Source organism: Aythya marila (assembly GCF_965140915.1).
Source record: "Aythya marila genome assembly, contig: HAP1_HAP1_SCAFFOLD_209, whole genome shotgun sequence".
NCBI classification, from domain to species: domain Eukaryota; kingdom Metazoa; phylum Chordata; class Aves; order Anseriformes; family Anatidae; genus Aythya; species Aythya marila.
Window position 1 is genome coordinate 17,646 of NW_028137309.1, and position 27,920 is coordinate 45,565.

At 41.5% G+C, this 27,920-nt stretch overlaps 2 protein-coding genes across 2 annotated transcripts; both read right to left on the reverse strand.

Annotated features, from left to right (window-relative positions):
- Nucleotides 1–529: 529 nt before the first annotated feature.
- LOC309890926 (uncharacterized protein) lies at nucleotides 530–2,598 on the reverse strand (the record flags this gene model as incomplete). Its single annotated transcript, XM_082785320.1, is given in 3 exon segments — nucleotides 530–604; nucleotides 606–1,185; nucleotides 2,585–2,598. Coding segments are annotated over 3 exon segments (669 nt in total).
- A 30-nt stretch (nucleotides 2,599–2,628) lies between these two features.
- Nucleotides 2,629–9,257, reverse strand: LOC309890927 (ubiquitin carboxyl-terminal hydrolase 42-like; the record flags this gene model as incomplete). Its single annotated transcript, XM_082785321.1, has 12 exons — nucleotides 2,629–3,345; nucleotides 3,553–3,694; nucleotides 4,156–4,256; nucleotides 4,451–4,591; nucleotides 4,969–5,080; nucleotides 5,999–6,081; nucleotides 6,613–6,683; nucleotides 6,840–6,907; nucleotides 7,112–7,214; nucleotides 7,374–7,484; nucleotides 8,081–8,281; nucleotides 9,029–9,257. 12 exons carry the CDS (start codon nucleotides 9,255–9,257, stop codon nucleotides 2,629–2,631), a joined length of 2,079 nt encoding a protein of 692 aa, XP_082641447.1.
- Between the last annotated feature and the right edge of the window lie 18,663 nt (nucleotides 9,258–27,920).

The following is a 27,920-nucleotide window of genomic DNA, read 5'->3' on the forward strand; positions in this document are numbered from 1 at the left end:
CACAAATCATGAAGTCTGAAAGAAACATGCAAGTTAAAAAGGGAAAAAAAGATGTGGCACTTGTTGCCTATATGAAACCTGATTTATTTTACCACAGGTGATGATTTGCAGCATGTCAGCTATTTTGTGGTGCTTTGTGCACACGCAACTTACTTTAGATGCAGCAAACTTAAGCCGTCAGATTGAAGGACCATAGGTCCTGGTTTGTACACAGATCATTAACAACGGCTAGCTCTGGAATACGTGCAAGCAGAAAAAATCTTTTAACCTAATCTGGAATGATGTACGGATGTGATTCGAACTATGTGGTCCAAAGCTAGTGCTCTGACACAATTCAGCAAGAGCTTTCCTGTCTTCACTGATCAACCTAACAACATGATCCCCAGCCAGCTGGTGCTATCTAAAGAACTTAGAAACCACCAGGAAAAAAAAAAAAAAAAAAAAAAAAAAAAAAAAAAAAAAAGGAAGACATGAGAAGCACCCAGAAAAGAATTAGGATAAAAAATGCGGAGTATGCTGGAATCCTTGCTTACTTGGAATCCTTCTCTCCATCTTTATCCTTAGACTTCTTTTTCTTCCAGAACTTGTGATATTTTTGCATTTTTTTCACCACCTACAAGCTCCTTTTCTATCTTTCTGTCTTTCCTTTCTATTTCACTTTCACTACCTTCTGCACGGGTATATTTTCTTTTTCTGTTTCCTTCTGTTTCAGTTTTCTGGCGACAGTTCTCCAAATGAGCTGACACAGGTGGAAGCGCATGTCTTTCACGAGAATGTCTTCTGGAATGTTGCTGAGGTACCGAGCAACGATGCAAGTCTGCTCGGGGTGTGCCAAAGCGACGTACATCTTCCTCTCTCAAGAGGGAACCGTGAGGCCATCCGCTTTTGTAATGATAATGCTTATGTGACCTGCTGTAGTAAGTTGCAGTCGATCTGTCAAAGGCTGAATCGCCGTGAGAGAACTTTCTCTCTCTACTGTCTCCTGTCGCATGAGGTGAATAGTAATCCTTGTAATAGCCACATCTTTCCCATCTCCGTGCTTTGTCTCGATAGTATCTTTCTCTGCTCCAACTTCTTTCCCCTTTGGATCGGTAGTACCTATTGCTACCTTGTTCTGATCTTCCTCCGCTGCCAGATCTGTACTTTGAATATTTGACTGCTCTTCTGCCATTCTCAGGGCTGTTTCTTTCACGAGGGAAAGATCTGTACCTGCTTCCCTCCCAGTACTCCTGCTTGTGACTCTTTTGCTCAACAAATTCCACGCTCTGAGAACACCTCCTCTTGCTGGAAGGACCTGCTTTTTGACTCTCCTTCTCTTCACTAGGAGCATGTTCCCTCTTGCTTCGGTAATGCTCTTTCTCAGTGGTTTTAGTCTTGTCCTTTGTATCTTGGCGTCTATCTGCAATAGCTAAGGAAGAAAGATTGTTAGAGCTACATTCAGTGTCAGACTCGAGAGAGGAAGTTTGCCGCAATTTCTCACCAGGCTCAGAAGAGTCTTTGCCGTACAAAACATTTTCTTTTGAAATGAGGTCACGTTCTTTTGATCTTCTTGGTTTCTCCTTGTCTCCACGGTCATCACATTGGTACTGGGCGAGGTATTCATCATTCCCAGGAGATTTCGGAGGTTCCGCAACACTGCATAAAATAAAAACCCATTTCTCACTTCTGCTGAAGGACGTGAATATTAAGAGTAAAACCTTCCAACGTCGAGCAAACAAACAAAAACCTCCGGACTACAGGAACGCTCGCAAAGATATGCCATTTAGAAACCTCTCCTGTGATTAGGACACCTTCTTCAGCTCCCAGAGAAAGTGCTTTTTCCCCTCTTGCTTCTGAAGCCATTGCACTAAAAAAGCAAACGCATCTGTCTCCTTCCACCTGCTGCTCTGAGAAAAAAGGCATAGGGGCGAGCGGGGAACAGCCAGTGTTTCTCCAGACAGTGGAGAAAAATGGAAAAACATTCTATAAAGGAACACAAGTTCTCCTTGAGGCACCAACCTGCATCAGAGTGATATGCTCAGTGCTGATCATTAGTTCTGTTCGTGACACTGGACACACAGTATGGAATTGTACTAATTTAAATCCTTCCATTAAATACTATTAGTAGACAGATAAAACTGTAACGAACTTCCATAAAGTCTTGTCTTAATCAGACTGTGCTCATTTTACCTCATTTCCTCTGACAAGCTGTTCAGCTGGCTGGCTCTGAAGGACTCCGTGATGACTTCTCGATTGACTGAAGGCATAGCTCCAGGCATCTGCAATTAAAACGCACAAGTCAGCAGACAAAAAAATACTATTTGTAGTAGTACTGAGGACTAGTCTTGTCAGAATGTCTCCATTAAATGGTAAGCAAGACCGCTGTGAGTTGTATGCATTATCTACACTTCAAAGATAACCCCAACTCACCCCCCAAAATCTACTTTATGAAACTTAGGAATTTTTATCTCAGCTGAGCTTAAGTTGACAAGTTCTAATGTAAGCTCAGGTCTGCAAATTCTAAGGGGATAATACCACAAAGCCTTACGATCACATGTGTGCTGTGTTTTCTCAGTATTTCACCTGAATTAGGAACACAATAAACACTCCCGAATACATCGTAGGTGAGAAATTCTCGATGGAGCAAATCTATGTTTCAAGCGATCCATTTGTTTTAGAAAAGAACATCTCAGAAGGTTTAACAGGTTCAACGCGGCAAGTGGAATCATCAAGTTTCAGTCCGTTTTCTTTAGATTCATTAACTAACCTAATAGCACCATTTAGTGAATCTGTTTTTGGCAGCTCATGCTGGGATCTTCCTTTGTCAGCATTCTGACAGGAAGAATCGGAATGCTGCAATGTACGGACTACCTTTCCAACCAAAATTCCATTAGAGGACATTGCATTGCATTTCAAATTCCTTTGAAATAAGCCCTTTGACTCCTCCTCAGATTTTCCTGAAGATTCTGCACCATAAGGGACTGTGTTATCAGAGCTGAGTTTAGGATTTTCATTCACTGTTGGCTCCACAAAAATTTCATCAGAAACTTTTTTGTTTGTTTGCATTTGCTTCATTTGCATTACCGAATTTGTAATTGTGGATGAAGGAACAGCCTGGTAGAGATCTTCATCCTCCACAGCACTGCTAAGAAAGTCAGGCTGTGACACAGTCTGACGAGCAGGCAATTTATTGTGAATACTGATGGTGATCTTCTGTTTTCTTGACGTATCAGTCATTGAAGGCCTGATAATTGCCTGGTTTTGAACACAGGCCATTGGTGGTGCTGAAGATGGCCTTTTTAGGGTGACACCAGTGGTCTTTGTGTCCTCTTTTATGGATCCATTTCCATTTAAACGGCTTGAATTCTGTATTTAAAAAGAAGAAATTGCAAGATGGATTAACGCAAACACTGCATGTAACATTTTGAAACACAAAACTCTCCTACTGAGTGTTTCTACAAATGGTCTTAACACCTAAAAAGATGCTTAAAACCAAACAAAAAACCCCACACCAAACCCCAAACCCACTAGCAGTTTGGTGCCGTTATCTGCCCTCCCGCTTCCCTGAATTACCTTAATCATATGAGGAAGAAGTCGTGGTCCCAGAAATCCAGCCTGCTTACTATTAGCCCCCTGCTGACCAGGAGGGAATGAACAGGGATAAGATGGTGCTGGCAAGTAAAACGCACGTTCTCCAAGTGTCAAATCATAGCGCCTTCAGAAAAGAGCAGTGATCGTAGTTTAGTTTTTCTTTCAGCCTACTCTTGGATTAAATCCCATCCTATCATTTTAGAGGAACAGCTCATACGATATGGAAGCCTTCTCTACAGAAGGCTTCGCCAAGACTACAGACTGAAAAGTAGAGAACAGTCTTCCTACTAAGACTATCACTTGCAGAGCAATAATTCATTCTTACACCACAGATGACCTTCATTTCTCTCCTTCTCTAAAGTAGCCAGCTACAGATAACACATAGATAGCAATTTACACAAGTGCTGCAGTTTAAGGCCAAGCAACAAAAGATAATAAACGACACAGAATTTCAGGTTAGACAGAACTGAATTAGACAAATAATAATCTTCTCCTGGGATAGCAAGAAAAACACTTGCAAAACAGAAAAATATCAATAACAGGAAAGTAAATCTCTTCTGAACACAATTTAAGATTTGTTATTACCTGATATAAAAAAGTATGTAAGCTTGCTGACCAAGAACTCTTTTAATGTCAGTACGCACTACTTTAGCATCATTCATCTGATACCAAAGTCCATTACCAGCCTGCAAATAAAGACAATGATTTCTTTAGGTGAATTGCACGTTTTCCAATTGAAATCACGGATAGGAACAAAATACACACATGTCAAATAAAAATATAATGAAATCTTTTTCCCTAGAAACAGTAGCTGCTAGTCATGCTTTAATTGGTTTGCCAGCACAACCTTTACCCTGTTAGAAATGCTGTTGACTTCTACCTTTACATAGCATATATAGTGTCCTGAGTGACAGCTGACACCGTGATGTACCAGCACCGCGTATAAGGCATAGAGCAGTGGTTCTCCCATTGACTGCGACATGTAGGCTCTCAGGTCCAAATACTCCGGATATTTCACCTCCTAAAGAGACATCAAGAAGATAGAAAAATTATCCCAGAGTACTTCGTGGACTAGCCAGAGAAAAACACTTCCAAAAAACACAGACTAGAATTGATTTCTAGAATATATTTCTCGAATATATTTCTTGATTCACTACAAATAAGTCTTCCCATAAACAACGGTTAAGACTAGAAGTTGCAGAGAACTGTTTCCTGATGAATCAGCCTTCTCAGAGGAAAGCATATGCTTCTTGTCAAGCGGGAACTTTATTGATATTAAGAGAAAGAATAAGCCATAGTCGTTAGTCTACAATTATTGTCTGAAAATATTAACAACTTTCAGCTTTGGGGGATGTCCCATTACACAATGATATAGTTGCATTACAGTGGTAAATATACCTTGTTGATCTTTCCACCTGTGAAATCTGCAAATCTTTTCAGTGATATTGTGAGAACCTTGGAAGAACGGTGTATGGTAAATCTCTTGGATGCAGGAACCATCTTTTTACACCTTAAAACCAAGCAGAGATAAGTGTTTGAAGGCATCTTCTTTTTTCGCCCCCAAAACAAACTCCTTTTAATGTCTCACGCATGCCTATGCTATTTGAATGATATTTACTTGCATAATAGGTTGGTCTTTTTTCTTTTCATAAACCCATGCACTGCGTGTCAGGTTTGTTAATACACAGAAGAAGGTCAATTTTCCCAACAACTCAGAGCATAGCGGGAACAGGAATCTCTCACAAAAGGGTATGACCAGGTTGGATGGCAAGGTACCATTTCTTGGTCTACAAAAGTGGCTATTTGAACTCCAATCCTGGATACATTCTTTCAGCTTTCAAGGGAAATACAAATACTGAAAGCGGAACGAGAGAGCCTTGGTCCCCAGGGCTAGAAATTGCAAATAATCTCCAACATAGGTCGACTATCAACATCAAAAATACAACAGAAGCACATGGTCATTCTACAGGAGGGAGACATTTAACAGTAGGAAGTCTTCATGTACTGAGCTTGTCTGGAAAGACACTGAAACCATCTGCCATCCTTTGAAACAAAATAGTTCAGTTTGACACATTGCCCGCTCCAAGGTAGGACCTACGGTGTAAGCAGTGAAAATTAGCCACTAGCCCAGAGAACAACGGAAACTGGGCAGTTTACATCAAGAAAAGTACTGTCGAGAGCTAATAAATAGAAAGAACAAAAGTAGCTCTTTTTGAATTCTGATGGCAAAATACAAGCCAGAGAATTGCAAACCCATAGGGAATGCCTATGAACAAGACTTCCCCCCTCCAAGGAAACAAAAATCCAAGTCTTTTATAAACTTCCACAAAACTTGTAAGTAGATCCAAAGTTTAGAGGTAGTCCAACAGAGTCATGCAACATAGAAAACTGACATCTAGGATTAAGACCTAATTCGTCAAAATCTTACTCGCTACATTTATAGCAATTCTCTCCATCCAGCTCTTCAGGTTTCACAAAGAGTTCCAGAGCTCTGCTAACAGACGAAACCGCCTAGAGCAGCGAGAAAGAAGAGCGCAAAGTCACCGTAATTCAGAATTCCAGAGACATACTAGTAGTTTATAAGAGAATCTTACTAACATACTCAAGCGATCTACTAGGAGCACTGTGAAGAAGGAGGCAGAAAGAGCATGCTCAGCATTGACCTCACCTGGAAGGCATTTGACTTTGGAACAAATACTTTTCCAGTAGCCTAGACAGCATCTACAGTGTGCTTTGTCATCAATACTGGGGACAAATTCATCAGTCTAACAATTAGATGTATATTGAGGTAGAACAACAAAGAAGTATGACAGCATTATAATTTTTGCAGAAAGAGAATTCTTTCCCCTTAAACCCAATGCAAATGTGGAGACTATTTACATGGGTTCCACGGAAGGACAAAGTCCAATCCACTTCCTTAGCACCACCAAGCTCTTACGTTTTAACATTATATGTGGTTTGGTTTTTTAAGTTAAACAAGTTTAATTTAGAAAGTTATGCATGTACTTAAACATCATGAATTATATTTAGAAAACATCTTACCTTTATATCCAAAGTGATATCAAGAAATGCCTCATACGTATCCGAAACTGCTTTGCAATTCAAGCACTTCACTGGAAACAAAATATAAATGCTTAACATTATGTGAAGGAGACTAACTGTCCAAATTCAAGTTGTTGACAGATACTACTTTAGACAAACTACAGACTGCTTTACTACCGACAAAAGACACAGATCAGTTCTAAGGACAGGAATATTTTTTCAAGTACCTCTCGATCTTAGAAATCCTCCAAATATTTGATGAATGATGGTGGTAGCTTGAGAAGATCTGTCCAATCTGGAAATAAATTATAATCAGACCTCAGAAGATTTAAGGCACAGAATTAACTCTTCAAAGAGTTTGATGAAAACCAAGGATGATGTAGACTTGCGTTGCTGATAGTAAATAAGGCACTAAAAGGTGCTAGAGATCATTTCTGAGAGTAAATAAAGGACTAGAAGGTGCTAGAGAATGTATGAAAGTGAACTTGTTTATGCTTACTCGGTGCTTCCGTTCAAGCACGCTTCCTGCATAGCATCAACAGTATAGCGCAAGAACTCGTGTGCGTCTTCTTGACTGCCAAAACGGAAATGTTGTCCTATTCCTAAATAAGAAGATGATAGTATTGACCTCATTTAAAAATGAAATCATTCTTGTATTTCTAAAATCTCTCTTCATTGGAGTGTTAAAACCACTTAGACACATCAAATAATTATTTGAAGATTACAAGCTATCGAAAAGAAACACATCTGAAGCCACTTACGACTGAGATTACTGATAACATGCGTAGGCTCGATGGCATCAACAGTGCAACGCAGGGCCTGGTTAATGTGAGTCTCCATCGTGCACATCATGCAAAAATCTTGTTCACGACCTGAAGAGTGAAAGAGCAAAGCATCCCAGTCCAGCGAAATATCCAGAACTACAAACATCTAAGTACAATTTAAACTATAGATACAATATCCACTCTCCTTGCTACATTCTATTCTCCCAAGATGCCAATGTCCCAACAGTCTTGTAACATTTCATTTCACACAACTTGACAGAAGAAAAATATCCACTAAGCCTGTATTCAAATGCATGTTGTGATGAGAAATCTAAAAGACTACTGCAAAGTCGCAGTTGTAAAGGCTGACAGGAATGTGAACTCCACAGGCTGCAAAATGTATTACTCTCTAAAATTACTACCAAATGCATTACTGTCCAATGCACTTCATTATTCCCATGAAGCAATAAATAATCCTTTAATAAACAAACAAACAAACAAACAAACAAATAACTAACTAAATAAATAAAACATGGTGCATTAATTGCACTCCATATGCTATTCGGAGCCCACTGCTAATACAGTGCTCAAAGCCAGCTGCTACAGGTAAAATCAGGCAAATAAGCTTATCTCACAGAATCACTGCTGTTCTTTCACCTTCAGAGCTATCCAACAGATTCAAAATACTGTTAGAAAGTACTCACATGACTGGCTGTGCTCAAGAGAAAGCATGTAATTGGCAAGTGGGGGTGTGTAGGTCAAACACTGTAGAGTAGCATTAAGAAAACATGTGTTGCCAAGATTGTACAGGCCAACTCCAACACTTTGTGTTTCTCGCCAATCCATACAAATCTTCTCAGGTGGAAAAAGAATGCTCTGTGGCGGAGCAATTCCATCATTAACGACTGCAAGAAAGTTAAATTTAAAAAGAGATCTTGTTTGTTTGTTTCGAAGAAAGGTATTTAAAAAAATACTATTCTGCAGGAGCACCTAGAGGAGCTAGCTACAATCCAAACCAGAAAAACTTATTGCAGACAGCTTTAATACCACCAAATTCAAATTGGCTGGTCAACACAATGTTTTGGGGAAAAAAAAAACAAAAACAAAAACAACTTTAGTCAACCATTTTAATTTTTCTAAGGCAAGGCTAACTGCCATTCTGTTTGTAGCACCTAACGCCAAGTTCCTCTCCATCTATAATCTTTAACCTGATTAACTCAACTACTGTTTTTTTCCTTATTATAACTTAAACCACAAACTTAGACTTGAAATTATACGGTAAAAACGTAAAAACTAGGAACTAGGAATGACGGTACCCCTACAGATACCAGATTTTTTCCTGAGCAATGTTATCCTTCAAAAAACCTGTGAAAAATGGAAGCTGTGAATAGCAACAATCAAACACTTTTCTCTGCAAAACAGAAAAGACATGGAGGAATCTGTGCATTACAAAAAGCTCCCCGTATTTCTCTGTTGACTGTAAATATATCAAAATTAATTTCTGTAACATCAGTCACTTCAGTTGCCTTAGGGGATTCGCTTTTGAAGTCTTTCTTCACAGTAGTCCCCTTCTCTATCAGTGCAACAAGTAAGAACTGCATTTTCTACTTTTGCTTTGAAGACAATGGAGGCAGGATAGAACGCACACTTACTTAGATCTCTTGGGGCAAAAGCCTTAGATTTTTCAGATGATCTACAGTAAATAGCACCTCCACGTCCTTGGGCCACAGAGACTTGGCTTGAATCTTCTGCAGGCACTATCCGGCCCCAGTTGGCGGTGCGTGACATCAGTATTTTAGGACTTGGTTTCTTGGATTTGCCAGACCGCCTTGAAGAGGGCTTTTTAGGCTTTGAAGATTTGGGCTTCTTAGCTACGGTCATTGTTCACATCTGCGACAGAGACAGAAGTTCTGGTTGACGTAAGACTATCAAGAAGCACTCCAAGAAGAAAAGAGTAACAGAAGTCCTGTCACTTAATCTCAAAGAAACAGCCTTAAGAACTAAATCGCTGGTATGAATGATTTAAAAAGAATCCCCAAACTAAACACACAAAGTGAAAATTTCCATCTAAACTCTATCAGTATTACTTTTCGCTTCTGCAGAACTAGTGGCTGATGCCATTTCTTTCCCTTCCGTAGGATTTTAATCCATTACAACTCTGGAGTCTTTTTAATATAAAAATGTAGAAGACATTCTCTGAGGGGAATCAGTTATTTATTGATTTCCGGAGTTGCGCAATTATCTGTTAATTAGTACCTATGATCTAATAGATAATTGTTGCAATTATCTATTGCTGGCATTAGTAACGGAACACTATTACTTCACTGCCTGCGTTTTTCTGTTTCGTCTGCACAAAGGTACCCAGAACTCACTGCTACTTTTCTTCTGTCTTTCCAGGGCTCGCCCTCTACCTCACTGTCTACTGCACCAGTCATGAGGGGTTTGTTGTGATTCTATAATGAGCCTAGCTTTTAAATACACCTTTCATGGGCGTCACTTGGTGATAGCAAGTTAATCTGTGAGGGCTCCTCAGTCTACATCATGCGGTCGCTTTTTCCAGGTGAAAAAGCGGAGCTGTAAGTGGCAGTACACCAAAGCCCTGGCATGCTGAGATCCAAGAGGAGAGATGTTTGGCCCTCCTTTTCACTCCTGGGAACCATATACCTCAAAACCCACAGAGGATGGGCTATATCTCAGAGAAATCTTCGGAAAGGAGAGCATGAAGAGCATGTTTGCAAATTTATTTCTCCCTGGGCTTCTTCTGCTTCTCCAAGAAAGACGAGTTTGAATATAACTTTGGCAGCAGTACTTCTGGTGTTTTACTCCTACCACATTTAAAACTCCTACGACAAACTGAAAAGTTAGACTAAAAAGCAGCTCTTTCCGTTCTCCTTTCTAAAGTTGCACGCTTTCCTCATGCAAAACAACAGGGGAATGTAAGCTAGAAACGGAAATGCTGAATGTAAAACAAAACAAAACAAACCTCAGCCCTCCAGGACAAAAGCCAATAACTGCTACAAAGTCCTTTTTAAAATGCTGATTAGGTTTCAAGGTGATACCGCTTTAAATAAGCGTAGTTGTGTGTCCATAGGCAGAAGCTGAATAATGACAGGATGAACTTCTATACTTCATGTTTTGTTACTGTCTTACTGTAGCACACAGGGACTTGTTACCTTTAGGGAAACCACTAACCTCATGGAGGGTTTAAAACATAAGCTAGTTTGTTATACCAAAATGACGGAGAGAACAAAGCATAAAGTGCTTTCAGATTTCTAGCACGCCTTGATTGCTGTCCATTAAACTTCAGACACGTTAAACAAAACACAGTAAATAAGAAAACTCCTAGTCCCACAGCTGGCAAATTGTGTGCAGAGGTTGTAATTAGAACTTTTTTGCCTTGACGTTTTACATTTAAAATTGATTTTAAATCCATTCTATACACACTTTCCATTCCTGAAAAAACAATACGCAAACCTGACAAATGCATTTACATGAGAAATGAAGTCGTCCTTGTCCGATTGGAAGACTAAGGTGACAGCTCCTGGGCTCAGGGATAAGCTCCGATCTTCACCAGTGACAGCTCCTTTTTTAGGATTGAAAGGGAAAATGTTTCAGCAACACATTGGAAACATACTTAAGGGACAAGAAACAAAATCAAGACTGCAGTGAGAAGGAGAACAGAAAAACAATACTGGGGAAAATGGGAAGGGAAGGGAAGGGAAGGGAAGGGAAGGGAAGGGAAGGGAAGGGAAGGGAAGGGAAGGGAAGGGAAGGGAAGGGAAGGGAAGGGAAGGGAAGGGAAGGGAAGGGAAGGGAAGGGAAGGGAAGGGAAGGGAAGGGAAGGGAAGGGAAGGGAAGGGAAGGGAAGACCTTGATCTTTATACTGACCAATGAGATAAGCCTTACACATTTTTAAGTTTATTTTTGACAACTGATTGAGGTGTTACCAGCTATTAAGTACGATTCAAGAGCAAATATTAACACTAGAAAGAAGAAATCCGATCCACCACCACTGTTTCAAAATACATCCATTTCTCATTTGGAGATGACGTCTCTCTGGCAAGGTAGTAGAAAAACTGTAAATACCGATAGAGCTTCCTCTCCCGATGTTCCATATACATACCGATGCTGTTCCTACACCTACGCTCTGAGCATAAATTTATGTTGACATGAGTGACAAGAGAGGGTGTTACTCCTCTCTTTGTTTGCCTTGAGAGACACACCTCTTGTCCATTGAAAAGTAAATTCAAGATTCCAGATCACTTAAGACAGTTGCTATCCCCCCATTCAGAGTTCTGCAGCAGCACTCTTCAGATGTGTTTAGCAGTCTCTTTAGAAAATGTTATCACTTAGGACCTGCTTCTCAGTAGGTCCACGTTTGACCTCCGCTTAGCAGAGAGTCAATCCCAGCTTAAGCTTTCGTACAAGAGCCCCTTCACGAAACGGAGTTGAACCCTGACATAACTGAGTTGAACCTTTAACCTTGAAGCTTCCTTAAAGAAGAAAGCAGCACCCAGGCCAGGAAATAGAAATTAATCGTCACTTTACCCTGAAACGCAGTGGGCTATTCTGTGCTGGCAGGATTGCTGCCGGGCTGGCCGACGAGGCGGCGGGCAGCTCCCCGGGGCCACAGGGCCTGGCACAGGGAGCCGCCGGGGGTCTCCAAGGTCCGGGAACAGCGGCAACAGCGGCAACAGCAGGGACAGAGGGGACAGCAGCGACAGCAGCAGCCACCTCAGCCGGGGCCGTCTCCACAACCGCCACAACGGCCTCGGAACGCCGCCGAACTCGGAGCTCCAGCATGACGCCTTGTGAACCTGGCCGCGCTGCTCATGGCTAAAACCAGAGCGTTTCCTCCGGCGTGTGTTTACTGTCGGTGCCGGATCGGCCCTCACCCCGAGCTCTCCCTGCCGGGAGGGCTTTGGGGTTGGGGTTTCCCTCCTGCCGCCGCCGCGGGCAGGCCCCGCGCGCAAGGGGTCCGCGCTGGGGAGCAGCATCTCACCCGCGGCGAGAGACCGAGGGCACGACATGAAAAAGCCCCGACACAAAAATGCCACGACATGCGGCCGAGGTGGCGGGGAGACGGCTCTGAGGGAGCTGCCACTTCGCCCCGCCGTCCTCCCCTCCCGGGCCGCCCCGCCGAGCCCCGTGCGCCTCAGGCGCTGCGCTGAGGGGGTGGCTGGCTACTGAGACAGCTGCCCAGGGCACTGCTCATGGCACCGAGCCTGACGGAGGTCAACAAGTGTTGAACAATGCTCTCAGACATCGGGTCTCACTTTGGGGTGGTCCTGTGTGGAGCCACGAGTTGGACTTGGTGATTATTGGGAGTCCTTTCCACCTTGGGATGTTCTCTGATTCTAGGTCAGCAATCCAGTAGCTGATGAGAAGTGTGGAGTCATTCAAAGGGAGGAGAGAGCACAGCACTTCTCGTTTGCAGAAGCGGCTATTTGGTAGCCAAACCGACGATTCCTTTGCTTCTAGAGCAACTAACAGCAGGGATCCGCTTTACAATAGAGGGAAAAGAGTCGTTGGCATGTCATGTGAAGTAAGCTTCAAATCCCAGAGGATGATTTTGTTGGAACTTTATTCAGCTGAAAACACAGAAGCCTTGCTTTTGCTTGTGTTAGTTACAGCTCCAGTTTACTTTGGTTGGGAGGGAAGGCATTCCAGGCTAATGTGCTGTACCTGTTCCTTCAGCTCATTGTCCATAAACGGAGGAGCAAACGAAATCAGTTTAATCTCCATAAAATGCAGCAGACAAAGCGGAGTAGAGGGCGATCTAGCACTTAATTTTTCCTGTAAGCAGGAAACCCAGAACTCAACAACACTTTTCAAATCTTGTCCTGCAGTAAATGACCAGCTGAGTGAAGCTTGCATTTAGAGGATGTGCTCCTCCAGTAGACGGAAATAGCTTTTCCTCTTCACAAGTGCAACTGAGTGGTGGACTGGCAGCTACGTGGTTAACTAGTTGTGCCAAAGGGGTTGTGTTGAATGCACAGAAAAATATGCAGGAATAAATAAACAGCAGAGGGTTGTCTGTAGACATGACACCGAGTACAGATGTTGTCTGCAGGTTCGTGCAGAGTGCACCGCGCCAATAAGCACCCAGAGTCGGAATGCACACGAAGGTCTTTTAATTATATAATTACTTATAGAACTCTGCAGAGTCAGGCACTTGGCCATCTTTCGCAAAGCAAGCACACCTCTGACTCGAATCACCGTCATTTATACACAGGAAACTTGTGAAAACTCTCTCTTTGGCTCCTTTGGATTGGTTATTACAGCTCACCTAACTTATCTCCACTGAGCTTGTGCATTACAGAGGAATACCGGGGGGGAGGGGGAACAGGAGAGGGGGGACACACACCGAATCCCACATTAGCATAGATTAGCATTTTGACAGGTGTGATTTTTAATGTGCTAATGACCCTTAATGAGAAAAAGGTTACTATAGGTCAGTCTGGAGCTGGTGTTCTCCTTCCTGTTTTTTCCCTTTTAGCCCTTCTCTTCCTTGCTTCTGCTAGCTCAAGGCTACCTGTCTCTCTCCTTCTTTATTTTCTCAGCTAAAAGACTGCACAAGCTACACGCCTCCCTATTTGCTTCAACATTTCCTTGGTTTTGTTTTTGTTTTTTTCCCAGCTTTGGGACGACACAGGTGTGGTTTGATATTTGCCAGTATAGCTAAAACTCACGCCAGTCTGCTCACGCACAGTAAGTAGTAAGATTTAAGGACTGGTTTCATCGGCTTCTTCCATACTAACATCCTTCTTATGTTTTAGATATGCTGTAGTTAAATCAACACTAAGTTACTACTTGTGGAGTAATCGCCTTAAGCGACTAGGCATCATAAGCACACCTCCATCCCAAAAGCTACCCGCCTCCAAGGTGCAACCACCCCTCACTGAGCACGCCCTCGGAATTTCTCAGAGCCTGTACCTTTAAACGCAAGTGAGATCATTTCTACCAAGCACAACCAAAATATGCATGACTAGAGTCACTCAAGCTCCACCTTAAAGATAGAAAATAATACCAATTGCTTTAAGAGAAAGGGGATGTTAGGGAAGATACTATCAGGAAGGATTCCTTCTGACATCACTCGACAGGCTGAGCCTCTCACTCCCCCACCCCCACTCCATTGGGACGCCGTGGGGTAAGATCTGAACGCTTGCTTATACCAGGCGTCTCTGTGGAATCTTAGAAATCTCTAGAGTTTTGATGCTTTTTAATGTCTTAATACCTAGGCTGTGTACCTGTGCATTTCATGCATGCTAGCTTGCTTTTGCAGACAGTGAATTTATCACTGACAATCCAAAGAACCTGTGTACCTGTCGCCGTAAGAAATTGCACTTAATTGCATTCTTCCTAGCTGTGAGAGTTCTCCTTGAATGCGACTAGAGCGAGGCCGTACTGCGTTGTTGGTGAATCCGTGACCGTGATAGTTCAGCACCCTGAATCCGACGGGACCCATGACGGTCAATCGGCTACACCCCTTAACGCGACACTACTAGACGAAGAAGATGACAGGGCTTGCATGCACTGCATTAGGCTTTGCATGTGAAAACACCCCCAAATAATTTCACGTACATTTAACGTTTTTAAAGGGAAAAAAACAGGAAGGTGTAGTCTCTCTGTAAGCTACAGCCCTACATAGTTAAGGCATCAGCATTCATTCCTTTGCTTGATAGCAAAGTATGAACATACAGAAGAGTTAAATATTTTCTTTGCATTCTTAAAGGCGATTTTTCAGACTTGGGCTTCAGTTGTTGGAGTTGAAGAGATCAGTAGACATCCTTACTTTTACGTTAAGACCAAAATCTTTATCTAAGATTGTGTTATCTAACGCAACTAAACTCCCACCCCCACATGGTTTTTTTGTAACTTCGCAATGATCTTGCTGCAGTCCCACTCTGATGGTCTTTCAGTAACATGCAAACTGCCGTGGCAGATTCTGTTACAGTGCTTTTCTATTGACAGTGTGCATAACACTCAAGGTAAAGCCCCTCATTTCGCAGTGGGGACATAAAGTGTTTCTTTGGACCCTGCTGCTTCTGTTAGTACTCATTTTTTCACAAACTTGTTGAACCTGAGCCGTGCCTACTGAGCCAACGAATGCTTTGATGACACAGTATTTTGTCAAAGCAGTTTTGCTTCTTGGAGCTACAGAAGCAGCTCTGGCTACGTGATAGCGAATTGTGCTGCATTGGCAAAACCAGACTTAGCTACAGACTTACAACACTTGCTAACTCGATCTATTTCAAATCTCATTTTAACTTTAAAGGACAATCAGTTTTGTGGCTCCTGTCTTACTAATTTGCCTTGTTTTGCATGGAAGGGCAGCCTGTGAATGTTTTGCTTTATTGCATGCTTCAAAAAAAGGCTGAGGAAGAGACTGGAGGAACCTTTTCTATTCTATGGACTTTCCCCCGAGAGTGTGGAATTGCAGGCTACTTGGATGAATGTTCCAATGTGAGTAAGGGAGCAGACCTCAGCCAAAGGAGGTGGAATCCTTGCTTAATAGTAAGTATCAGTGTGGGGACATCTTTGCTTAACGGGAGCCATTTAAACTCTTCATAGAAACAAAATAAGCTGGACATCTTATGCTTGGAAAGCAGTATGGTTACACAGCGGCTAACATAATGACTTGAGTCTTCTGCTCTGCAACTTCAGGTTTTGTTTTCAAGCAGTGCATACATCAGTTTAAGCTTTGGACAAGGAGATTTGCAATGCAAATAGTGATAAACCAGAATCAGCGGCGCTGACGAGTGTAATGGTGAAATGCAGCAAATCAAGTATTCCTGGAGAAATGTGAGATTACAAAACTAGTAAGCCATGAAGCACTTTTGTTGTTGTTGTTGGTTGTTTTTTAAATCAATTCTTCTATGCTGAAATAGCACCTTCAAGAAAATCTGTTTATCTAGCCAGGTAACGGTGTCTCCCTGTAAACAGGAAGGAAATGCCAGGAGCAGCCATACCTCTTTGCTGTCAAAATAAAGAGCAAGTCGAGGCCAACATCATGCCATAGTGCAAAGGCTTGTTAAGAAAGATCATTCTAAGAGGTCTGCAAGAAAAGATGACTTACTTTGTCATAAGTTTGTCAAATAGAATGGACGAGTTAGTAGTCGAGTACCGACTGTGTCCGACTCTACAGCTGCGGCGCAGCTCCAAGTCCCTGTTTTCTCCGTGGACTCGTCTCACAGTTTTTGCACCAGCTCTACTCCTCAATGTTCTGGTGACTGAAACGCAGAAACAAAGGATTTTGAAACAGTGAAGATGGGATTCTCCTTATTTCACCGTTGCTCTTGTAAAATGGAAACAGACAGACAAAAAAGGCACCCTGAAGTGGATTGAGTTTTCTTTACATTTCAGATCAGAAGTTGGTGTCACAACCACTGCATTCCACTTCTTTATCGCTCTGCACGTTTAAACTGTCTACTTAAAACTGGGACCTGTAGGGAAATTTTTAAAGAGACTGAAAGCTAGCCAGACAAAAACAAACGTGCAACTTTTGTTCCATGCAGGAGGGAAATCTACTCCACTTATTTCTGTCTTGGAAAAGTGAGAACAATCAACACCTTTCTCTAAGGTGTTTTCACTCCATTCATGTCAAACTGTATCTAACAGTGCTCAAAACAAACACTAGGACATTGCAAGCCTCTTCCTAAGAGGTGTATGTTTGATTACTCTGTTTATGCATGCAGCACTTCCATTTCCTGCATTAGGATCTAACAGCTCAAGGAGGGAAGAATCGTTTCAAGAGAAACACCCAAACACCACATAACTCAAACTCGTGCTTTTTAGAAAAAAGCCTGCCCATTGTTTGCCATACAGCACCCTTTGGCACAGGTTGGTTGCTTGCACTGTCATTAAAAGAGCCAAGAGGACAAGGGGAAGGGAAGAGCTACACCGCTGTGCTGCTAGGATCACAGCTAAGGTTTACTTTTGTGCTTGCCAGCTATAAAACTGAGTTTGAACTTACCAAGTATCGATTTACTTTGCACAATTAGAACAGTTTGCTTTGTGCCTACCAAGCTGCAATTCACACTGCTCCCTCCCCAAGGAATTCATAAAATCTCCTATTTGCACCTACCTCTCTTCACAGAAAAGTCACTGAGGAGTGAATTCAGCTGACTACAGAAGGCTTTGGGGCCAAATGAAAGCCATGGAGTGACCAAGTGCCATCCTCTTCAGTAACCTGCGCAAATAGGTATCCCGGGGACTTACAGCCACTTACCTGTGCTATATTCTTTTTTTCGTTCCAATTTTGGCTTTCTCAACTGCCTACATTAAGAAAGAGGACACGGCAGAGAAGGGAGAAAAGACTTGTTGTATTAGACCCATCAAGGATGGGAAATTTCACCATGTTTACAAGCCAGTGCTCCATGGTATACAAAGAGAAGCCTGTAGGCCTCACGCAGGATCCACATCCCAAGTCTGTTGCGTGCCATATACACGCGGTTCTGTATGTACCCACATTTCCTAGCTTGCTCATGTTGAATTCTCAAAATTATGAGCAATAGCACCCAAGTGGAAAAGATACATGTCCTGGTTTCAGTTAGGACAGCGTTAGTTCTCCTCCTAGTAGCGGGTAGGTTGCTATGTTTTGGCTTAGAATGTGTGAAAGGATGTTTAGAAGAGTGCTGATACCACCCCGATGTTTCAATTGCTGCAGAGCAGTACTTACAACAAGCCAAGGACCTTTCGGTGTCTCACTGTCCTACTGGCGATCAGAATCGGCGCACAGCAACAGCTGCGAGGGGACAGACTCAGGATGGCCGACCCCAACTGGCCAAAGAATTCTATGCCTTATGGCAACACGCTGCACCATGGATAGGGCGGGGCAGCCGGGCTGCTAGGGGTTACGCTGGGCACTGGTCAGCGGGTAGTGAGCAACTGCATTGTACATCACTTGTTTTGTACACATTACTAGTAGCAGTACTATCATCATCACCATCATTATTATTATTTTCCTGTCTTAATAAACTGCCTTTATCTCAACTCGCGGGCTTCACTGTCCCGTTTCTCTCCCCCATCCCAGAGAGGGAGGTGGGAGGGTTGCAGAAGGGCTGTGTGGTGTTTAGCTGCCGGCCGGGTTAAACCACAACAACACCTCAAAGGGGTTGGGGAAAAAAACAGGTTTTTTTAGAAAAGCAGAAGACTTTCACTGAGAAGAGGGATTCTAGTTTTAAGGTACTGGTACGCCATCAGCATGCTCATAGGCCTCTGCTGATTTTAGCCGGAGGTTTATCAGGCCACAACTCACTGCACATGCTTTCTCTCTTGCTTTTCAATCTACAAATCGAACAGAGATTGAACATATAGAAATACAGTACCTTGAAAAGCATCTTCTCTTGACATTTCCCCTCAGTACCGCCATACTTTCTTCAAAGCTGGAGACTGAACACCGCAGGATGCTTTTGCTCATTGATCTTAAACGGTGTCTGTTGAAACATTCAATACTGGGAGAAGAATAATCCTAGGGAAAGAAGGAAACAAGAATATATTTATGTGAACCACGTAGACTCAGATAAAGAAATTCTGCCTCACGCAAGTTTAATTGACCCTCCTGACTTGGTAGTGGGGCAACTAATGGCAGGCAGACACTGAAACGCTGCTGTGCTCAAGAAAAACCGGGAGAGAAAAAAAAAAAAGAAAAAAAAAAAAAAGCTTTCAAAACTAAAGCTTCCCTTTCCCCACCGTTTTCTTGTGGATAACTTAAGCTTAATATCCTTGGCAAAAAGATATTGCAGCAAAACCTTTCACATAAAATTAGTGTTTCGTGAAAAACAACAACAACAAAAAAACCTTTAAATTCAATTGGAATTTTTTTCAATAAATTCAATTGGAATTTAAATTCAAAACTTTAAATTCAGTTGAATTTAAATTAAAAAAATAAACTAATTAATTTAAATTAAAAAAAAATTAAATTCAATTGACTGTTCAGAGGAACAGTCAAGCTTGACATTATACATCCTAGAATTAAAATCTAGTTTGAGTTTTTCTCCCATCTCCAGACCTTGCTAAAGATGCTTATTAGGAGCTCTGTCAAAAAAAGTGAAAGGCTTGTTATATCAAAGCTTCGAACCCTTCTTACTGCCCTTGACCTTCTTCACATTGCTGCTCCTACAAGGGTGAGTACTATCATTTTTAGTACGGGAGGGAAGCTGTGATATCCTTGAGTGAGGGGTCGTTCTGTTTACAAAATGAAGTTCCAGTAAGAGTACATCAAATGAACCAACTTTCTTTGAACTTTAATTCATCACTATATTGAATGAATGACCTCTGGATTTCTCTCTCCCATTTGGAAGTCAATTTGAAAACAAACTACCTCTGCCATAAAGAGCCAGGCATCAGAGACACCTGTTGCGCCTCAAGAACAGAGAAGGTATGAACGACAAGAGCAGCTGAATAAAATGCAACTTGCCATTAGAAATGGGTGTACTGGCATCTACAGGTGCCGCTGGCATCTCCTCATCTGGTTTCTCGTCTTCAGTAGCAGGGTTCTGCTGTGGTGACTTGGAGTTGTCGCATGGAGCACACGCTGCAGAGGTGCGACCTTGCAAGAAAGAATAGATACCAAAGATCTTCGTCGTGCATTTTCAGTTACAAATGCAGAGACAAGTCTTCAAATCCTTAGCGTTAAAGCACGTACCTCTTTTCTCACGAGATTCTTTAATTTGTTCACAAAGTCGTCTAAACTCTGTATCCATTTCGTTCCTCACCATTGAATATGCAGTGTCTTGCAAAACATAGGCGCTGTGACGATCTGAAATTTTACACACTTTACCTGAATGTTGTCTACCAACCAATGAAACTGTTTTGATCACAGAAGAAAATTGCTTTCTTCATAGGTTGGTTCCGAAAGGTTCTCTCAGTGAATATTTTCAGCATAACAACATCGAAGTTAATTAAAACAAAAGCACAAGTTCCTTGGGAACACTTATATCACAATTCCATGCCCAAGTAGCAAAATGATAAAATATTTACAATTTGGTAAGAGATGTTCTCTGTGGATGTCCAAAATCATCTAATCCATCCGAAGTCTATTGTGCGCACACAGCATTTATCCATCTATACGTTCGACAGATTTTTTAAACTAGGGCTAAAAAGCACATCCTCACCTGTAGATCTTTGATCCGGGTAGTACTCTAAGGCATTGTTACAGATTAGATCGATGTCCTTCAGCTAGTCTCCTGCAGCGAGGTACTGGCGCGAGTCAATTTGAGTCAGAACTGTTGAAAGATCCATCGGCTCTTTAATCCTTGTGGCATAGTCAGGTACCTGCAGATCAAATACAAGCATTCAGAGGTTTTCTTAACCTTGCACACTGTCTACCAAAATTATTCTGAAGACTTTAAATAAACGACTTCCTAAAAACTCTGAACATTTGCGATGCATCAGAAGATGCTGAAATTAACCAGTTTGCTTCTCAAAAATGGAAGGGCTTTTTCATTTTTCATTAGAGCGGCCACAAGAGGACAACAAGAAGTAGGGAGGTCAGAAGCACGTGCATGGTAGAGAAGAAACACTGAGGGTGGGAGATTCATTTCACTTTGCTTCAGAAAATCACAACAGTGAAAGCTGAGCAAGCCATCCGGCATTCTCTTTGTTGTCGACATTGAGGAAAAGGTGCATGAATTGCACCTGTGAAGTACCTATTGCAGGCATCTACTTTAGAATGAGATAACTGGGCCCTGAGGTGCTCATTTCTTCCCTCAGAGCAGAAGAGGAGCCTAATGACCAGTTCAGATGAGGACATATGTATCTGTCTAGATTTTTCACAGCTCAAGAACCTAGGAGAAAAGGGGAAGAAAAGCCAGTGGAGGCCCACATGAAGACGACTTTGCTGATCCCCAGGTATATTCAAGTTACACCTGTCTTTGAAATATACGCCCCTAGTTTAGGCTTATCTCATAAATTAAGGAGAAAAAGGCATCTAAGCAGCCAATTGGAGGAAAAAGAAAACACACTGCACTTATGGTTGATTCCTATTGAGGAGTTCCAGATGAAACAGAGAACAGGATCTCAAAACTTATTTTTACAAACTGCTGCTCCTATTCCTGTTCCCACAGGAACTGACAGTCCAAGAAAGGGCTTCAGACTTCACTCAAGTACTCCTGTAAATACTGTTTGTAATTATAAGGAAAGATCTCTGTGCTTTTCAGTGCTGTGACACGCCTACGTATCAAAGCCTTTTCACGAGCAAACTGTGTTGGCATTTGGACTGGCTTTTTAGAATGAAACCAGGGCTTTCAGCGAATAATCCCATAAGAGACATTTGAGAGTCAGCAGAAGTAAAAGCACTGCCTCTGCTTCTTGCAAAATCCTTACAGTGCAGCCCTAAAAACAAAGTTGAACCTTCCCCAAAACGCTGAGAAATACGAACACTGACAAGTTACAGACACACACGGATCAGCACTACTTTACCTTCTGTGGGTCAACGGGCTTTGCAAATTCCCTGAAACGTCTGTCAGTGGCAAGTCTGCGAGTAACGTCCCTCAAGAAAATTCTAAGGTCACGCAAGGTATCCTCCACTTCCTCCTCCAGCATCCCTACTTCTTCCTCTTGTGGCTTCTGAGGCTCAGCTGGTGGTGCTACAGGCACGACTTCCAATGTCCAATCAACTTCAATTAATCAGTACTCAAATACAAGCATATGACAAATTACTGACAGAAAATGACCAACAAAGCAAAGACCAAAGAGCTAGTAACTTCGATAGGAAAGTTTTAGATGTACTTCTCATATCCTCCTCACCTCTTTTCTTTACAGGAGGCTTAGCCACTTCATTTAGAATTAGGTCCTCAAAAAAAGGCTGCTCTCTCTGCCCTACCAGGCAACTCAATATTGCACACTTCTCCAAATTCCGTATTAAATCATTTTTGCATCTAAAGCAGAAGGAGGAGAGACATTTCAGATTTAAGGCCACAAAAAACTCATCTTCGATTCCAAAAAGACGAGTACCTTTTCAAATTAAGAATAACCTGAAGAACACAAACTGAAAAAAGTTATCATCCTGGCCTTAAAACGCTACATTTTCACAGGCTGGCACAGCAAATTCAAATATCACCTTTAAGAATCACCTGTAGAATTAAAGCTTGCTGAAGGGATTGTACGCTACACTGGTAAAGTAATGGCTTTCACCACATCCAACAGCGCCTCCTTTGTATTTACTTGCCTTGCTGCAGCCTTTACTTAGAACCTTTATGGCTATCGAGGGAAGAGACAGGCTTCAGCAGACAAGTGAGGGCTTTTTGCTGAGTTTTTATTTCTCTACCAAAAGGTGTCTGAAGTAGCTAGTACCTCTACGTCTTCCTCCATTTTCAAGTTCTAGTAATAAAAGGTAGGTGAGGAATTTCACTACTTATTTTAGAAGGAATTTACAGCCTGTACAAAAACTTCTGTGGGAACTCAAGCACTTTCAAAGCAGTTGATAATAAACACGTCTAGGTAAGACCCGTTCTCTTCCCCCACTGACTGAGACCAAATCATCAGAATGACAACAGCGTGGTCCTGTTTTGGGCACCTTCCCTTAATGTAAACTCTCAGAAGTCAATGAAGTTCTGCACCTACTTTTACTACAGTTTATTTAGGATTACAACTAGAATTCGATTCCAAAGTTACTTTAGCAGAAATTGGAACTCAGCTTTCCAGCTTGGAAAGCTTTGGCCTATATGAAGAAAGAAACTGATTTACTTATTTTTTTTTAATCAAAGTGTTTCAATTCTCTACTAAATTGCATTATTAGCAGTTTACCCAACATAGCATGGAATGGCAGACTGTCAGAAGAAATCTCTTCAGTAAAAACATCCTCTTGTCATTTCAAGCACTTCATATTCTTGACTGAACCACTTTGTAGCCACCAGAATTATTGTATTAATTTATTCTTTGCATGTGTGAGAAGGGGGTGAAAGTCACTTGCTTGACTCAGAAAAAACCTTAAGCAGATGCTTTCACAGTATTCTTTTTCTCTAAGCAAATTTTAAGTGATTTGTTAGGGTGCCTGAGTAATAACAGCATGCATTTAAGAAAGCACAGCATTTTGATGCTGAAAGCATTCATAAATTACAAGACACTGAAGAAATAGTAAGGAAAGTATTGACAAATACCTCTTCTGGGAGATCTGAGTGACGTACATCAGACGGAGCAAGCAGCAAAACTGGCAAAAATGCTGGAATGTTACGTAGTAGAGTTAGAAAAGTAAGTTTCAAGACAGGTCCAGCGTTGTCCCACCACAAATGGATATCTGGGACATAAATTGTGCTTGGTGCTGTCTTCTGAGCATTTCGGATCAGCTAGTGAAAAGGAAAGCTTGGGTAAGAAAACTAAAACACGTACAAGAACCTCTTAATACATAGCTACATAGCCATCTGACTGCCCCATGAAATGAAACTGCGTGAACAGAGTGGCAAGCATCCTTTCACATAAGGAATTTCTCTGTGCACCCTTTCAGATTGTCAGTATTCGGAGAACTCTAGTCAGAAGATGGGAAGGATATATTCAGGCAGTGGCTAGACACCGTAGCTATATGGCCACAGCCACAATCATCGCATAACAAAGAAAGGAAATGTCCCTCTTAAGGGACACATCAGTATTCAGTCGTGTAACATGTCTGTCCTTACTTGTATGGCTCTCAAACGTTTCCACTAAAGGTAAAAATATTTTAAGGTAGTGATGCCAAACAAGAAAATGGATTTCCTGCCTAAAAGTAAAAACACCAAATCTGTTCATTTTTTCTAGTTAAAACCACATCACTGTGCAAATGAAGTGTTTTCTGAATGTTAATGCTTTTATTGCACATACTGCAACAGCACAAGTTGTGTATGTCCGTGCGAAAGCAAAATAAACAGAAGCCCCAAACCTCGGTTGCCTTACTAATATAATTTAGAAGAAGCCTACAAAAAGTAGCCGACATGCAGTCTGATACAGAGCCATCTACTGGGAGCACACAGTCCTAGGAGGCAATGAGAACTACTTTCTGGATCCCAGTGACATGAGCAGCATTTCTTTCCACAAAGAGATGTTTATTAGCAACACCGCCCAGCTTCCTGAGCTGCTAGCAACAGCCTCACTGTAAAACTGGGTATGGAAAATGTGGACATGTACAACATCCAGATTGTTTGTGGTGCTGTCTAAAAGAAAAGGGGATTTTCAGACAGAAGCAAACATCCCAGCGCATTAAAACAAGGCCACCTCCATTACCAATTAATTTTGCTCACCTTACTTGCAACTCGATTGATCCTTTACATACAGTCAGTGAATCCGATGAGAAGAAAAAGAAAAAAAGGTACCTGTCCGCAGATTTCTTCTGGCGATGCAACGTTTGTAAGCAGAACAGAAAGGTCCAGGGTGTGAACGGGAAACTTCTCCAAAGCGTGCAACACCACGGGTGCCACGTAAGAAACCTGGCCGTACCCTTCTTTTCCTGCTATTAGCAGACGGGGCTGGCATGATGTTGGTTCGCAGAAAGCACTCCTAGAACAAGAGTTAAGAAAACAAGCTTATAAATGAGGTGCTGAATAGACACACAGATGTTCCAAGTAATTTTCCTATAGACTTTCTTTTCCCTCCCCAAATAATCCAGATGGCAGCGGTACATTAAATACATGAAAGATTTCCAGTTAAGTTATTCACTCATTCCAATTGTTTCACCTTCTTCCCTTGTGTTTCCTATTCTTTACTAAACCAAGACTGCAAATTAATATCCCTGCAATCTTGCTTTACTTTATTATAAATTTATTATTTATTATATATTTATTATTTACTTTATTATAAATTTATTTTTATTTAAAAATTAATTGGTGAGGAGCATTTGTTTCCCCACTACAATCAGGCTGTACCTCTGCTGGCTTAAATCAAAGATGCTAGAGACTTAGCCTTGCTCTAAAGCACAGAAAATCTTCTGGACAGCACAGCAATAGAAACGGAGAAAAATAACTGATCCAGCTGTGACAACATGATCTAACTTTCCAACTGTGGGCTTGCATGACTTCCACACTAAAATATCACAAGATTAACACAACTTGGTGGCTTAACAAATAAAGACACCATTCAATTTTTTCTCAAGGTGTTTTAACAAGCCCTTTCTCTGTTTTCTTTCTGCTACATAATTCACTACTGGTTTAACAATCCTGGAAAACAGAAGGGCAAAAGGTGGCAACACAAACCCATAAAGTTGGGATATTTTTAGCTAAAAGGACAGACTGCACATTTATGTGGTCTTGAGTCTTTCAAAGAATGCCATGGATTAAGTCAACGTGTTCTGGTAGTCTACGGATCACTTTGGCTTACGAAGAGAAGCCTGGGCTTTTCAATTTGGTCATTCAGAGCAACTTCATTATAACTTTAGTCCCTCCACCCTTTCTTCTTGTGAATACCAAGCACCCCTTCAACACACAAACTTGATGTTGCCCCTTCCTCTACCACCCCTCGCACTTTTAACAGCTGGAACTGTTTACAAAGACTCAGCAGACCTGAGAATTTAAATGTAACAGGGATCTACCTTTCTTTACCTGCTGAAACAGAGGCATTTTTTCTCTGGTCCGTCAGGCATTCCATCTTTTAATTCATCTCCAGAAACCAAGCATGCATCGTCATCACTGTCAAACATATCATCTTGTAAAATAGGATTGAAATGCTCTGAAAGGCAAAAGAGGTTTGTTAACTTTCCTGAATAGCCTTTGTCTCTTTCTCTTCCATTAATACAGCTTCTAAATCAGTGCCAAAACCCTTTCTTCATTTGAGAGCACACACTGAAAGTTATTTCCTAGAGTTCATCCCACCACAGATCTAAGGAGATGGCACAAGGCCCTACAAAGCTGTACTAAATCCCACTGATGTGTACGTGTAAGGTATGCTACTCTTGGTGATTTTTTTCTCCCCCTTAGAATAAAGGAGATTACGAACAATTTCTGCAGTTGCTAAATAGCTTAAAAAAAAAAAACAACAACAACAAACAAGACCATTTCTTTCTGGAGGAGGTTCCCACAATGAAAGCACAGGGATAAAGGATGTGATGGCCACAGAATTCCATTCATCTAGTAAGTATCAATGCTAATTGATCTCACGTGCACGTGTATAGTACGATCCACAAACATTTAAATTAGGAGACTGGTTAAAAATGATGATAGCTAAAACAATATTTAGCTTAGACCAGTTATACTTGTATCCTGGTCCTGACATTCTTCAGAAAGGAATTAGAAACATTGACCTAGAAATGCTTCCCCTCCAAAGATCTGAGTTTTGATTTTTTAAAGAAAAATAGGTGCCTTATACTTCAAACCTCAAGTCAACCTCTACAAATGCTAATTATCTTAGCTGCCCTCAGAAGCAGGATGCTTCAGTAGAGAACGCATCGTCCTTTACTGTGTATTGAGTCATTCAGAGCTTCCATTTGGCATTTCAGTTTCGAATCCACAATAAAACCTATGCGTTATATTCCAGACTTGCCCAAAAGAAAGACATGCACATGCAAATAATAAAATTCTACCACCATTATGTCTGAAAGCTGTAAGTTGATTGCACAAACCACAAGTTTTTGCTTTAGCAGAATTATAAAGAAGTGGATGCTGTGGTTATACCTTGCTGTCGGTCCTCCTTTAGTGCAAGCTGTGCATGCGGGAAGATCTTCTGCACAACTTGTAAAATATTCTCTACTGATCTTTGAAAAAGTGGCTTGAAAATGGGTGAGAGTGCTTGTACGGGCGAAGTCTCGATCCTGTTTGAAGCTGGAACAACCTTCTTCATAGCCATGAAAAAGTCCTTTGCTTTTATTTTAATAGAATTAACGTCTAGTAGCAACTTCTCCCTACTTGCATAAATCTGAGGATAGCATCGGCGTAGAGAGCACAGCGCAGCTTCAGTACATAAAGATTTGATATCTGCACCACAGTCTCCTAACAAACAAAAATCAAACGTTACATCAGTCAAGGCCCAGGTTTACAACATGCAACATTTAAAGAATTTGTAATGCCAAAACCAAACAGCTTAACAGGGAATTCAAAGTGCTACCGCTTGTGAGGAATGTTTTAACATTTCGTGTCCATAAAGAACAATTCTGTTTGAATCCTGTCTGCCTCTGGGCCCTGCACTGGCAATTTAATTCTTGAACCACAGATGCAGTGTGTCCCAGTCTCCCCCTCATTCTAGTCAATTTATCAAGTCTTCAGAAAATACTCCTTAAATTTATGAACCTGTTTGCTTTTGTTATTCCGGACTTCTATTTCTAACAGTTACAGCCTTTTTTTTCCTGTCTTCTTCGAGATTAACTTAACACTGCTATAGATGTGACTGTCCCTGTGAATGGCTGGGGAAGAATGTTTTAATTACTCGTGAAGTGTCAATAAGAAAGCTGTTTGTGTTTGATGTCTGGGAGTTTCATAACAACTGATAACAACTAGTGACTGTTATGGGATACTATGCAGACCTTTGGTATCTGGCCAGGGGGCCAAGAGATTAAGAGGAAGAAAAAAGAAGCTGAAGGACGGCTGGCAGACAAGACCTGCAGAAAATGTTCTATAAACTTGGTACAGTGCCAAAGGAGTACAAACA